We start from the raw sequence: 13,209 nt of genomic DNA on the forward strand, positions 1-13,209 counted from the left end.
AATAATCGTTATAATTATAATATTTTAGACTTTATAACAGTCAATTGTTTTATTATAAACAGTAAGGAAAATTCATTTATTTCGCATCGAAATCTCTGAACTTTTACGTGGAAATAGTTTCAGATATTAAACTGGAATTTAAATTTATTATCTGACCGAAGAAATAATATTTGAAGAATTTTTTAAAGAAAACGCTTTTATTCAAACAGAATTTCTTAAAATTTGTCGGAAGGAAATTAAAGAAGAAAGACGAATTCATGAATTACGAATTTCTTCAATTTCTCGAAGAGGAAATCCTAATCCCTAATTCTTGAAATTTTCATGCTTAATCACTAATTCTTTTTTAATGCTCAATCCCTTGAATTCTTCGTGATAGAGTTGTGAACATATTAAAATATATTGATAATTTTATCATTAAACCATCAAGAGTTTGATGATTTGACGTCAAATCACATCATAATTAAAAATGCGAGTGATTTTTTTACAAACAACTGAAGAGAAAAGAATTTCAGAATTTATGTTCTGTATAAAAATTTTAATCATTTAAAATCTCTGTTTATTAAGGAACCGAATTTGATAATTTATCTTTAAAATCGCCAATAGCTTCAGCTTTTACAATTACAGCAGAACATCGATTATCCGAAACTCCAATTAACCGACTTATCGGTTAACCGACAAATTCAAATGTCCGCAAGTGATGTGGCGCTACAATATTTGGTTATGTCTTGGCTACTTTAATATTATTTTTGTTAAATCTTTGCATGTTTTAGCTGGCAGCACTGGCTCGACCGTGAAAGGGAGGCTAGTATTTAAACCAGGCCTAATACACTATACTAATAATGTATTTTTTCCATACTTTTCGGTTATCCGACTTTTCAGTTATCCGACCAACCCCAGTCTCCAATTAAGTCGGATAATCGATGCTCTACTGTATTTTAAAGCTTTCTTTTCACATTTTACTTAGATTTTTACACTCCATCCATTTAAACAACGTTGAAAAATATAAGAAAAAATAAAAATAAAAATTTATACATTAATTAGATAAGTATAGAAAAGGCAATGTAATTAATCTTCGGATTTTGTTCTCGGTCTTTGGAACAATAAAGAAATACAGCCTACAGTTCTTGAAGCAACGTTCTTTAACAGTTCTCACGTTCAGATAATGGAAAATTGATGCGAGTAAAGAAATAATTTACTTTTAGAGTAGTTAATTAGTTCTGGACCTGCCTGTACTTTCAATGACATTCGAGCCAGCTTCAAAATTTATTGTCAACGAAACGAACTGAATCGATTTTTGCATCGATCTTTGTATCCCAGATGATTACTTTATTAATATCCATTTCTCCAGGAATTTGGGGTCGAAATCAATTCGAATTTTTGATCATTTATTAATAATTTATGCGATAATTTCGATACGTTTACTTATTTATCTCTTCTGCTCCTATGTGATTAGGCTTTATATAAATAAACGAGGGCAATAATAATCATCGATTAGCTAACAATTCTGCAGATTAATATGATTGAAGTCTTTAAGAGCCGATTTCAAAGATGAGGTAGCCTAAACTACACTTAGACCACTTTCTGTATCAACTAATCTTCACTTTTCAACAAGTGCCCACCAGTGACCATCGCGCCTGACCAAACTGCTGGGCACATGGTGTTTTCCGGATTTCCTTTACTTGTCTAACACCTAAGTAGGAGTCACTTCTTATAGAAGTCCTCCCAAGAGGTAATTCTTCTTGGTAGATCGTCCATGTGTTGCATCGCTTTTCCACTTGGGTCTTCTCGGGAGTTATCTCCCCATTCATCCAATTTTATCAAGTAGTTGACCGTCGTCGATTATTATTGTTATCCTATAAGTCTGCTCTACGCTAGTAATATCTTACCTAAGTAGAAAGGGGTCTACACCTTGTTTGTGTAGTTAGCCTTAAAGTCCGTTTCCTTTTTTAATTTAAAATAGTAAAGACGATCTTTGTTCTTTAATATATATCGTAGTTTCGCTATTTAACATAATAATAACCTAATAATGCTATTAGTAGATCCATATTAACATTTCAGAAAATATTACTTTTATTGTTATCAATGGAGGCGATAATGATAAATTATTACAATTAATTACGCGATGGCTATCTCCTGTAACGTTAGCTTTAATAATCTAAATCTATTTTGTGCAAATTATATACATATATCTTTCTATCCTGACAAGGTCTTTGTCATATCTATTGTAAATTCAGAAGGCTCACAACAGGAAAGGCCTGTGTTAAAGAGTCCCTTCATATCCGGGTCAACTTAATCTTGAACTTCCTGAACTTATTACGTTACGTTACGTCTGGCCTACTTTGATTGGCCAGACGTAACGTAACGTAAGATAACGAGCCTGCCTGAACTCAGCCTCACGAGAACACAACGTTGAGTGTGCCACTTGGTAAGAATGTTCGCTGAACGACCACGTGATATCTCCAACACGTTTGTGTTTCATTCTTGCATAATTCGAGACTAGGCACCTTGGGACCAGAGCTCGAAGCATCCAGAGCGTCAGACTGATTCATTTACGCGTCGCCCATTTGATTATATATTACAATTAATTTAAATTTGATACAAAACAAGTCAATTCTTAAGATAAAAATTTTTTAACCTCCAATTCGGCGAATAATTTAATTACAAAACGTTGAGAAATTAGTGATTAAAGCATGTACTGTATTTATGTTTTGTTCTTTCATAGGAATTTCGTGCCAATGTTTCTATTTCATTATTTCATTATTTGTGGCCCTAGAGGGCCTACACTGTAAGATATAAGAAGGCCCTCTCCTTCCACCAAATAATAATAAATTTAAAGGCACGAGGCTCTAGTTGTAGCCTCGTAAGTGAGGCCCTAAGATCAGTTCTTTCTTGGCTAGAAATTATTATTTAATTTAAGTAAAATAGAAATAATAATAATAATTTATAAAAAAGTAAAAGTTTACACATAGTTATAAAAAATTTTTTATTTCTAAAACATTTTTTATAATCATTTTATCGCCATGATTATGACAATCAACTGTAGTGAAGGATTTTTCTTTTTTAAATATTATAATATAAATTAATGGAAAATTTTTTTATATATGATGTAATAACGATGATGATAATATTTAAAACTATAATATAATCAGTTATTTTTATAGCATTTTTTATAGAAAATGGAAAAAGTTATTTGATATATAACACTCATATTAATTTTGTGCTAAGTTATAAACTATTTTTAATATATATATAACTATATATTACAATGCCTTTATTTTTAGAGTGATAATTTGTGATTTAAAACGTAAATTATAGAAAGAAAAAATTATTTTATATAATAATAATTCGTATTTTTTAAGAATATAAAATATTATGAATATTTTTTGCGTATTCTTCGGCTTAAAAACATAGAAAAGACTTAAAATTATAGCGATGCTTCATTATGTATCAATGCAAAAAATTGATATGAATTAAAAATTAAATATTTGGCAGTGGATTTTCGTAGCAAAAATTAATTTTTTTAAGAAGTAAATTAAAGCGTTAAATGTAAAGAAAGTGAATAGAGTTTCGTGTATGCATCGCCATTTTGTTACTGTTTTTCCTTTATAACAAAGTGATTTAGTCCATAACTTCTTAGGCAATTCTGTTGATATTTTCTTTTACTTATTCAGAAAATATTTATACTTCTCTGAATTTCACATTTCTTTTCTTGGATATGGTTCATTTCGTCTTACGGCTTTATATTTTAAATATTGCCAAAGCAAAAATGGTGGATATGAATATTGCTGCCATCTGGTGAATCAAATAGAAAGCTAAGAAAAAAATAAATATTTTTTTATTTAATTAATTATCAAGAAATGGTTAAATATTAAATATTAATATATAAATTTAATAATTTTAAACAGATTTTTAATTAAAATTTTAAAAAACTTAGTAATAAAATCGTGAAAAATCAAAATTTGTATTCACAGCCGACCATTAAATCGGAATTTGAAATTAACCAATTAGCATTCATTTTACTTTTAGTACGTAAATGTTTATTGGTTAACTTCTGAAACTGCTTTGTTACGAAGGTGGATGTTGATTTATCGTTAAAATAATCCGTAAAATTTTATATAAACGTAAAAATATAGTAATTTACTTTATACATATTTAAATATTAAATCTTAATAAGTATAAAATAATACAATACTTACACCGCGTTACTCCCGATGTTGTAGCTACACGTTTGATAGTAAATGGATCTAAATAAATTTAAAAAATGAATAAAATAAACTAGCGTATAAATATAATTATTTAAATTAAAATGAAAATTAAACTAACTTTAAAAATTTTTAATTTTCTTGCGATTTTTCCTTTAATTTTCTATAAATTCTCTACTTTAATAATTTATGAAGAATTTTAATTTAATATTATTAATATTATAGAATTTTAATTTGGAATTTATTTTATTTTATTTTTGGAATTTTTCTTCCTTATCTCAAAAACTTTATAGTAAATCAGTTTACTTCACATTAATTAAAAAAATCAATTAACGTCAAGGAATTGATCCTTTCATCTCCGATGAATCAATTAAATGTAATTAATTTAAATAGAAATTCAATTACGTTTAATTTGACTTTAACAAGGAGATATCATTTTGAAGTTTAGCGAAAATTCTTGTTGATTCTTCTTATTTTAATTGAACGGGACAAAAAATATCTTTTTACACTAGTTAAAACTAACCAGTGAAGCTCGAGCTACAAACAATAATTTTAATTTACTTTAAAAAATATATGCTGATTTTTGTATTACAATGGAACCTGCGTAAACCGGACTCGTACGGTATCCAAGTTCCGGTTTGTCAGGTTTAGTTTTTGTTTAACGGAAGAATTTTTCCCGTTTAGATAGGTTCCGTTTTGGACAGGTTTCTTGGTGACTGAGTTAGTTGAAAAGCATGAAAGTCTTGCAATTTTATACATTTAGGTTATTCCCAGTAATACAATTCTTTATTGACAATGATACCCAATATCGTGGAATTCCGGAGTGACCATGCAACTAAAGGTACAATTTATCTGCAATAATCGAAGAAAGGATCTGATTAACTTCAACCGAAAGAAGATAACGTTAAATTTAATGAAAGAGTGAATAACCTCCAGAAAGTTCCAAGCACATTGAACTCTTCAAAATAAAGATGTCTGATTCGGTACTTCCAGATACAATTACAATTGATTGGATCTCTCTCCCAAGATGATCAAATGAAGAAATTGATAAATTCAGTTTAATTTTTCTAAAACTACAACTTCTCTCTCTTCTTTAAAAATAATTTCAAACAGTGTATTAAAGGAGAAGAAAAAGAAGAAGTTGAATCTATTTTATTCTTTTTTTTACTAGTTTATTTGATTTATAGCTTTCGGATGCCTTTGAGACTTCTATACTTGGGAGTGACTTGATTTGCGGAGTGATGTTTAACTTCAAACAGCATTCAATATACTAAATTTAGTATTATTAGTAGACATTACATATTAGTTTTGCCACCTTCAAGCTGCTTGCATCGAATATGCCTCTAGAGAATACGATCGTCTACTTGTTTAACAAATGTAGGCAATCGTATCGTCTAGAGACATATTCAGCACATAAAAGGCGTGAAACTGGATAAATTGTTCATTTTTTTATTAATTTACTTTGTAAAACAATTTTAACCTGGTTAATTATTTATATATTAATTTAAAAATTTGTTTTCTTTGTTCTTCTCTTATGAATTTTTACATTCATTTTATATCATTCATTAAGAAGTATCTTATCGAAGCATATTGCTAAATCTCTATAGATCCTTATTTATAAGGATTTTAACAATTGTTAATAGGAGATTCAATAAGAATTTTAACAAACGTCAATAGAAGATTTAATAAGAATTATAACAATATGCTTGAAAATCTAATCAAAAGTCACGTTATAGTTCATTAAATGTAGAATATTTTTTAGTTTTGTATAATTCTAATACTTAGATGATATATTTACATCAGTAAAATCATTAATGCAATAAAAAAGACAATAAATTGTTCAGTTTTCAGTGTCCTTTCCTCTATTTAAAAATCCTAATATATAATTACTCACCATTGTAATTTCTGAACTGATAAAAGGCCTCGAATCCGGTACCATCGAACTTATCGTTAGATTTAAATGTAACACGAAAGAAATCACCATCCGATTCGATAACTTTTGGTTTTCTAGAACCACAATGTTTCGGAATTTTTCTATCAACCGTGCGAAAATTGGAAAATTCCACATAATCACTAGCGCTATCGCTCTCACAACTGGAAAGTATATAATAAAATTGTCAATTATTTTAATTAAAATATATAAAAAAAATATTCTACCATTTTTTCTCAAAAATTTTATTTAAAAAAACGCTAAAAGTATCTTTAAAATTTAAGTTACAAGTAATTTTTTAACATTTGATTGTTTATAAAATTCTACATGTCTCAAGATTGATTTATATACCGGTAATTATAAAGAATCTATATATATTCAGTAAAAACATAATTTGTAGCCAAGGAAAAATCATTACTTACGGAGGAATTCCATCCACGTCAAAATAAGCAAAAGTTATGTAGACACGTTCGCTTCCATTGCCATAAAATAAATAATGGCATTCGGTATCTCGTGGGTAATAACCGGGCCAATTCGGAGATGTGAATGTACCGTTGGTTCTTTCGGTACTATTAAAGTTGAGACGACAATCTGCAAGATAAAGTAACATCAATAACAAACGTCCTAACCTACAACACAGTAGCTTAACAGCCCGTCGTAGGTATGAATTATATTTTAAAAAATTAGCAATGAATTAAATATGCTCTATACGAATGTTTGTCTCTTCTTACAAATCAATATAATTGCTTCGCTTATAAATTATAGAGTAATATTTACATTATTTTAACTTTACAAAAACTAAACTTGAATTTTATAGAAAATTTAAATCTAAATTGCTTCGATAATAAGATTAAGAATAAAATATATTTTTTACTTTAATTTTTTATAAAATAATTAACGTTAGAAGAAGAATTATTAATATTGCCCAAATATTATCAGGGAAATTTAAAAAAGCTCGATCCATTTATGAAAATTAAAATAGTTCGCTGAAAGTTGTTCGTCAGAATTCCTGTTCTTTCACATTTCCTCTGCACTTATTTTTTATTCCTTTAATAAATTCAACTTTTTAAGCTAAACTTGGATACGTTCCACTTCAGATACCAGTAAAAACTCCGCAACCTGGACGTTAATGTTACAAAAACTGCAAAACACGTGACGATGTCCCAGGCGTTTACAGTACGTGCATTTCAGGGATTACCCGAAATTCTATAAACCAGTTTACTAAATGCAACCTTCTTTTTTCGAAATATGAGATCAACTAGCTTCGAATTATCTAACATTTATGCTAAAAACTTCAAATTAATTGTACTTTAAACATTAAACAAGAATTTCGAGCGGACTAATAACACTTTTGAATTAATTAGTTCTGCTGAATTTCTTATCTAAAAGTACGAAAAGTAAAGAATTACACATAAATTTTCTAAAATTCTTATTTAATTTGTTAAAATTGCGCATTTCTATTATTTTCTAGGGTTAAAGGTTAAATAGTTCTAAAAATTTCATATATTTAGTCAAAAATACATAACACATAAATAAACGGCACCATTGATGTAACTAACGTGTCAAAAAATAAATACTGTCACTCTAAACACTTTAAAGAAAATAATTTACAAAAATTTAAAAATTTTATTATATTTTTCCAAAGATTTCTTCGAGTTACGTACTGTATTTGCGATAATATTTTTTATGGTGACAAAGTTAAAGTAAATGCTATATATTATCAGATATAAAAGCTATCATTCGACCTTTCTTTAAAAAACTGTTAATACCCTGAGGGATACTGACCAAATAACTTGGAATTTCTCAAAATAGGCTATTAACTTAAAAAAACACCATAAAACAAGTGTAAACTATATCAAAACGTTTACAGTCTATAAAGTATTGAAAGGCTATAAAATCTCAATTTAATTTTTATAAAAAAAACACTTATAAAAGACATTAAATTCAATTAAATTTACTTACTCGTTACAGGGGTACAAACTATAAAATTTCTTGTAAATTTTAAGAGATATTTTAACGTAATTAGTATTATTTTCAAGGATCCAATTCATCGAGCAGTGTTCTTTTTTTTAATATAATTTATATATACAAAAAAGGAGGGAAATGTTACGAATATAAATTAATTACGTCTTAAAGATACAATATCTGTAATTTTTTTTCTTTTCTTTATCTTATTTTCTGAGATATCTTTAATGGTAGTTTCGACTACGAAGAGAATTGCAAACGTTCTTGTTTGCATCTCAAGTAGTCATTAAGTGAATGATAAACATTAAAATTTCTTTAAGTTAATTTGTTTTTATTACAATATATTTTAATTAAATAATTTGTAAGGCATACAAATGATGGAATTAATGCATTAAATTTATTAACTGTAACATGTTTTTTCGTATAATTACCTATTTTGGAATCTTGCCTTCCAGCTGTCATACCAAAATCTGTAATATAGTAAAAAATAAATTTGTATTTTTTGTTATTAATTTAAAAAATTAAATAATAATATTTTAAAATTGTAATTAATAAATTTTGTTATTCTTTTTAGATTAGACAGTTGAAATTAATACAAAGATACATAATACAATAAATGAATAAAATAAAGGTTTGCCATTTCAAATTCATTATTCTTAGTTAAATATTTAAAAATAAAGTTATATTTTAAATAAACTAATTATTTTTATTCGATTTATAAAGCAAAAATTAAATAAACAAAAATAAAAAAAAATTCCATTCGCTAAAACTTCACATTGTCAACTAGTGGATCGCCGACTCTTCTACAATAATAAACTGAATAAAAAGGTTAAGAGAAACAACGTTTTACCAGGCGAGGTATATATATAATAAACGATTTTCTTTATTATATATAAGAAAAATAAAAGAGGTTGGGAGATATATAACAGTTTCTAAAATTTATTTGAATATTTTTCTGAAATAAATTGTAATATATTTAAAGTATTTTTACAATTTGCAATTATTTAAAAGCAAAACTTTTATAAATTAAAATTGTAAAAAATAATTCTAATCTAATTCATTTTTTTACAATTTTAAATAAATCATTTTCTCGCTCTTTTAATTAAACAGCGAGAAAATAATTTTCTAGAATAAAGTAAGTTTTTTTTGTTTATTACCTTCTAAAGTTTTGATGTTAAAAAATAACGTTCTTAAAATAAAAATATTATTTTGCAATTTATTTATTCAAGTTTAACAACAGGACAAAATTTACACTTTTCTATTATGGACATCTCCATTTTTCATATTTTTCTATTTTCATTGTTTGATTTTTTCTACTTCTCCAGTTTTTCCCAAATTTTCATATTTCCACTTCCCAATTTTCTCATTTTAAAAAGAAAAGTCACTAAATAATAAAGAGGATAATTTCTAAAATATATATTTTTGAATATTTCAAAAACTACTTTCTTTATTTTTTTCAGCTTCTCTTATCAACAGCCATAAAAATGTATATTAAGATATTACTACGAGAAAATAAACATAAAATTCCTTTATTTTCCGCAATTTTTATTATTATTATTTCTCTAAAAATATTTAATAATTCTCCTATTTTTGAATATAGAAATTACCATCATTTCAATTACAAACTTTGTTCTAATTATAATTAAATTAAAATAAATATAATTCTAACTTAATTACAATAAAAATATCTCGTATTATATGATTTTTAAAAAAATCTTGTAATTTTAATAACAAAGTAGTATTAAACAAATTAATTGTAAAATGTTTTAATTAATTTAACGTTATCAAAATAAAATAATTGAAAAAATAAAAAATTAGGAAGGAAATAATTAAATAAATAAATTTGGTTTATTTATAAAGTTAGGAGATTTAAACGAATAAAATATTAAATAGATGCAACTTACTTGTTACAAACCTATAAATTGCACGAAATCCTTTGACATTTTTGGAGGAATGATAACTACGAAACTGAACTGTCATGGTAGGACCGTTTGACATTAACTGAGCTGGCAACTCATTACCACAGAAATTATCAATTTGTTCTTTTTGCCCATTGACAGTAATAAACACTACTAACGAATCTACTCCTTCGCATCTATTTAAATTAAATCATTATTGTTATTTATTTTTTAAAGTAAATTTAAAAACATTATATTTATAAGAAAATAGTTGAATGATATGGCATTTTCTTAATGTCAAAGTTCATAACTAAGTCTATTAAAAAATTATATTTATTATTATTCTTTTTATAGAAGGAAGTGTTTCCTCTTATTGTATTAAGTAATGATTTTCCTTTATACGTAATTAAATAATAAATTCATTAAATTAATTTTTTCCAACCTTTTTCCAATGTTAACACTTTTTAATTATAGTAAAATATCATTAAATTATCCAGAAAAAGGTTAGTAAGTCGCGATCGACAGTTTGGGATACAAAACCATTGAAAAATTGTCGCTGTACTATTTGAGAAACGAAGGAAATAATCATTTATTATTGTGTATAAAATGATAAGTATTATTTATATCCAGAACTAGTAGAACGTAGCGACTATCGTTCGATTTAAGTACCATCAGTTTGTCAGACACCAAGATGACTTCGCAGATTGAATCGCTTTGTGTTTCTTGATTACTATGATTTTGTTGATGGATTTTTCTTCCTTTAATTTCCTTTGTTATTAAACTGTAATTTTCTAGAAGCGAAGATAATTTAAGTAGAGTATTATAATAAAAATCGTTTTTTTCCTCCCTTCTCTTGTAGCGCTAACAATTTTTATCTATTCGTACGAATATAGACCAGTTTTAAGGATTAAACCGATATAAACATTTTTAAAAGGGTTTTCTGTAGAAAAAATATGTTGTAACAATATAATTTTATGAAAAATTCAGAGGACAATCTTCTAAATTTAAACGACAAGAAAAAATTTGCAGCAATATTCAATTTTTAAAAATTTTATTAAATTAAGATTACAAAATAATTATCTCTGAATTTAAAAAAATTCAGGTTTTTTAATGGTTCTTTCGTTGTAAACTATAAACTTTTTAAATATTATTTTATCACGAATGAATAATACTTGAATAATCACGAATGGATATTGATTTACTATGGATGAATTTAAATTTATTGAAAAGAGTGTTTTAATAAATTTAAATTCGTCCATAAATATATTTAAAAAATTCGAAAATTTTCTATTTTCATTGTTATTTCTCTTTTAGAGTTAAAATGGTAATTTATTCTAAAATAAAATAACGAAATATTCCTTAATATTTTACGACTTTAAAACAGAGAACTTAATGATTTTAAAAAGAATTAAATATTATGATGTATTCAGGAACAAAGAAAAATATTCAAATTACAATAAATACGGGACATCGAAAAACTCGGTTAACTGTGCTATTTGTGAGAAAGTTAGCAATTTACGATAACGCATTGGAGTTGAAAAAGGATCTCTTTTCAATAATTGCTGCAAGTAATAAAACATTTAAATAAGATAGAAATTTAGTCTTTACAATAATAAGAATTTGGCCCGTTCTCTAATTAGTACATAATAAACTTTCTAAAATACAAGAATATTAAATCATTAAAATCTTAAAATTTAATTATAAAATATAAAAACTGTGGGTGTATTAAGAACTTCGTATCATTCGTTCTTCTTTAAACATTTAATTGTTCATATTGTATAATGTTTTTATGCTGTTGAATAAAACATTAGTAAATTCGAGAGGAAAACACGTAGAAAGAAAATAAGTAAATAAAATATCGATTACAATGAATTAATTTTAATGAATGCAAAGCACTTCCAATTTCATTAACTGATATTGAAAAGGATTTATTGAAGTTCAAAAGAAAATTGAATGAATTTATTGCAGTTTTTTTTTGTTTATGCAGTGCAATCGACACAACGCTTTTCTTTACGTCCTTCTTAATCGCTTTTTTATTTGCCGATGTGTGATATAAACAAAATAGAAAGACAGACGCGGTTTCAAATAAAAAAGACGATTTATTGCAAATTCTATCTGTATTCATCGAACACATTAAAGTTCTCATTATTAGAAAGTTTTCCAAACAGACATTAAATATTGAGACATAAAGTCTTTGGCTTCAACAGCAAGAACTTCGGAATTTTTAAATTTTATGACAATCACAAAGAAATTAACTGTAAGTGTAGAATGACACAAAATTCATAAACATGCAATTGAAAGTATCTCCACGTTCATCTGGGGACCTTCGCTTCTACGATAGGAAATGATTAAAGCAATTGCCGAAGAATGCTTTTGTATCTTCAACTTTTAGAGAAATTTCCTCAAAGTGAATTATCATTTATTCTGGACTTCTGGGATGCTACACTATTTACAAATTCACGTCCAATCTAAGATACGTTGAATTTGTTTAGAGGTATTCTCTAACTGGAATGTTTAGGAAATAATCTTTTATATAGAGATTTTTTGGCCTTTCTATGTAACATGCATAGACTACAGAAATCCAAGTCTTATTATATTTTATCATTCTTACATTAGAACCTCCGTTATCTCGAGTATTGAGAAAACGAAGTGAGTCATTTCATATCCCGCTTTAATCCTAGACTCTTTACCAATTAACGATAAAAATATTACATTTATAATACGTGATAAATACTAGAATAATTTACTATTTGTGTTAACAAATTGAAAATTATTCTAGAGAAAAAAAAGGAAAAAGACATACCATTTACACATCATTATAACAATTAATCATCAAAAACTATATTTTTTCATTCACTCATTTAATTCATTTTAATTAGAAATTGCCAGTAATGTCCCTAATGCATTCAAATATTTAAATATTTCTCTCTAAAAATTTGACAATAAATTTAAAAATAAAAGAAAAACATTAAAGATTTTATTTCATTCTAATAAAATTACAGAAACAAGTGAAGTATATTAATATACAGTATTTCTCTTCGTAATGGAATTACAACAGCCTTCGCAATCATTTCAAATATCAAGATTAATACTTGTAATTAATTTCTTATTTATATTAAAATTAAGTGAATGCGAGTTAATATTAATTAATTATATTCTTTGCTGGGGTATATCTATATCTTGACCTTTAGCACCAGATGAATGGTTATAATTG

The 13,209-nt window shown here is 26.2% G+C and overlaps 1 protein-coding gene across 1 annotated transcript in view; it reads right to left on the reverse strand.

Annotated features, from left to right (window-relative positions):
• Positions 1–3,194: 3,194 nt before the first annotated feature.
• The window catches only part of LOC136968617 (suppressor of lurcher protein 1-like), a 64,763-nt gene continuing 54,748 nt past the window's right edge, over positions 3,195–13,209 (reverse strand). Inside the window, exons 3-8 of the mRNA XM_067262613.1 lie at positions 10,002–10,192; positions 8,529–8,567; positions 6,555–6,723; positions 6,097–6,296; positions 4,197–4,244; positions 3,195–3,812 (exon numbers count right to left, since the gene is read on the reverse strand). Of these exons, the coding sequence (XP_067118714.1) occupies positions 3,739–3,812; positions 4,197–4,244; positions 6,097–6,296; positions 6,555–6,723; positions 8,529–8,567; positions 10,002–10,192 (721 nt within the window). The 3' untranslated portion in view covers positions 3,195–3,738. The remainder of the gene's footprint in view (positions 3,813–4,196; positions 4,245–6,096; positions 6,297–6,554; positions 6,724–8,528; positions 8,568–10,001; positions 10,193–13,209) is intronic.

The sequence above is a fragment of the Centruroides vittatus genome, unplaced genomic scaffold, assembly GCF_030686945.1.
Source record: "Centruroides vittatus isolate TY-2023 unplaced genomic scaffold, ASM3068694v2 contig_150, whole genome shotgun sequence".
Classification (NCBI taxonomy): Eukaryota; Metazoa; Arthropoda; class Arachnida; order Scorpiones; family Buthidae; genus Centruroides; species Centruroides vittatus.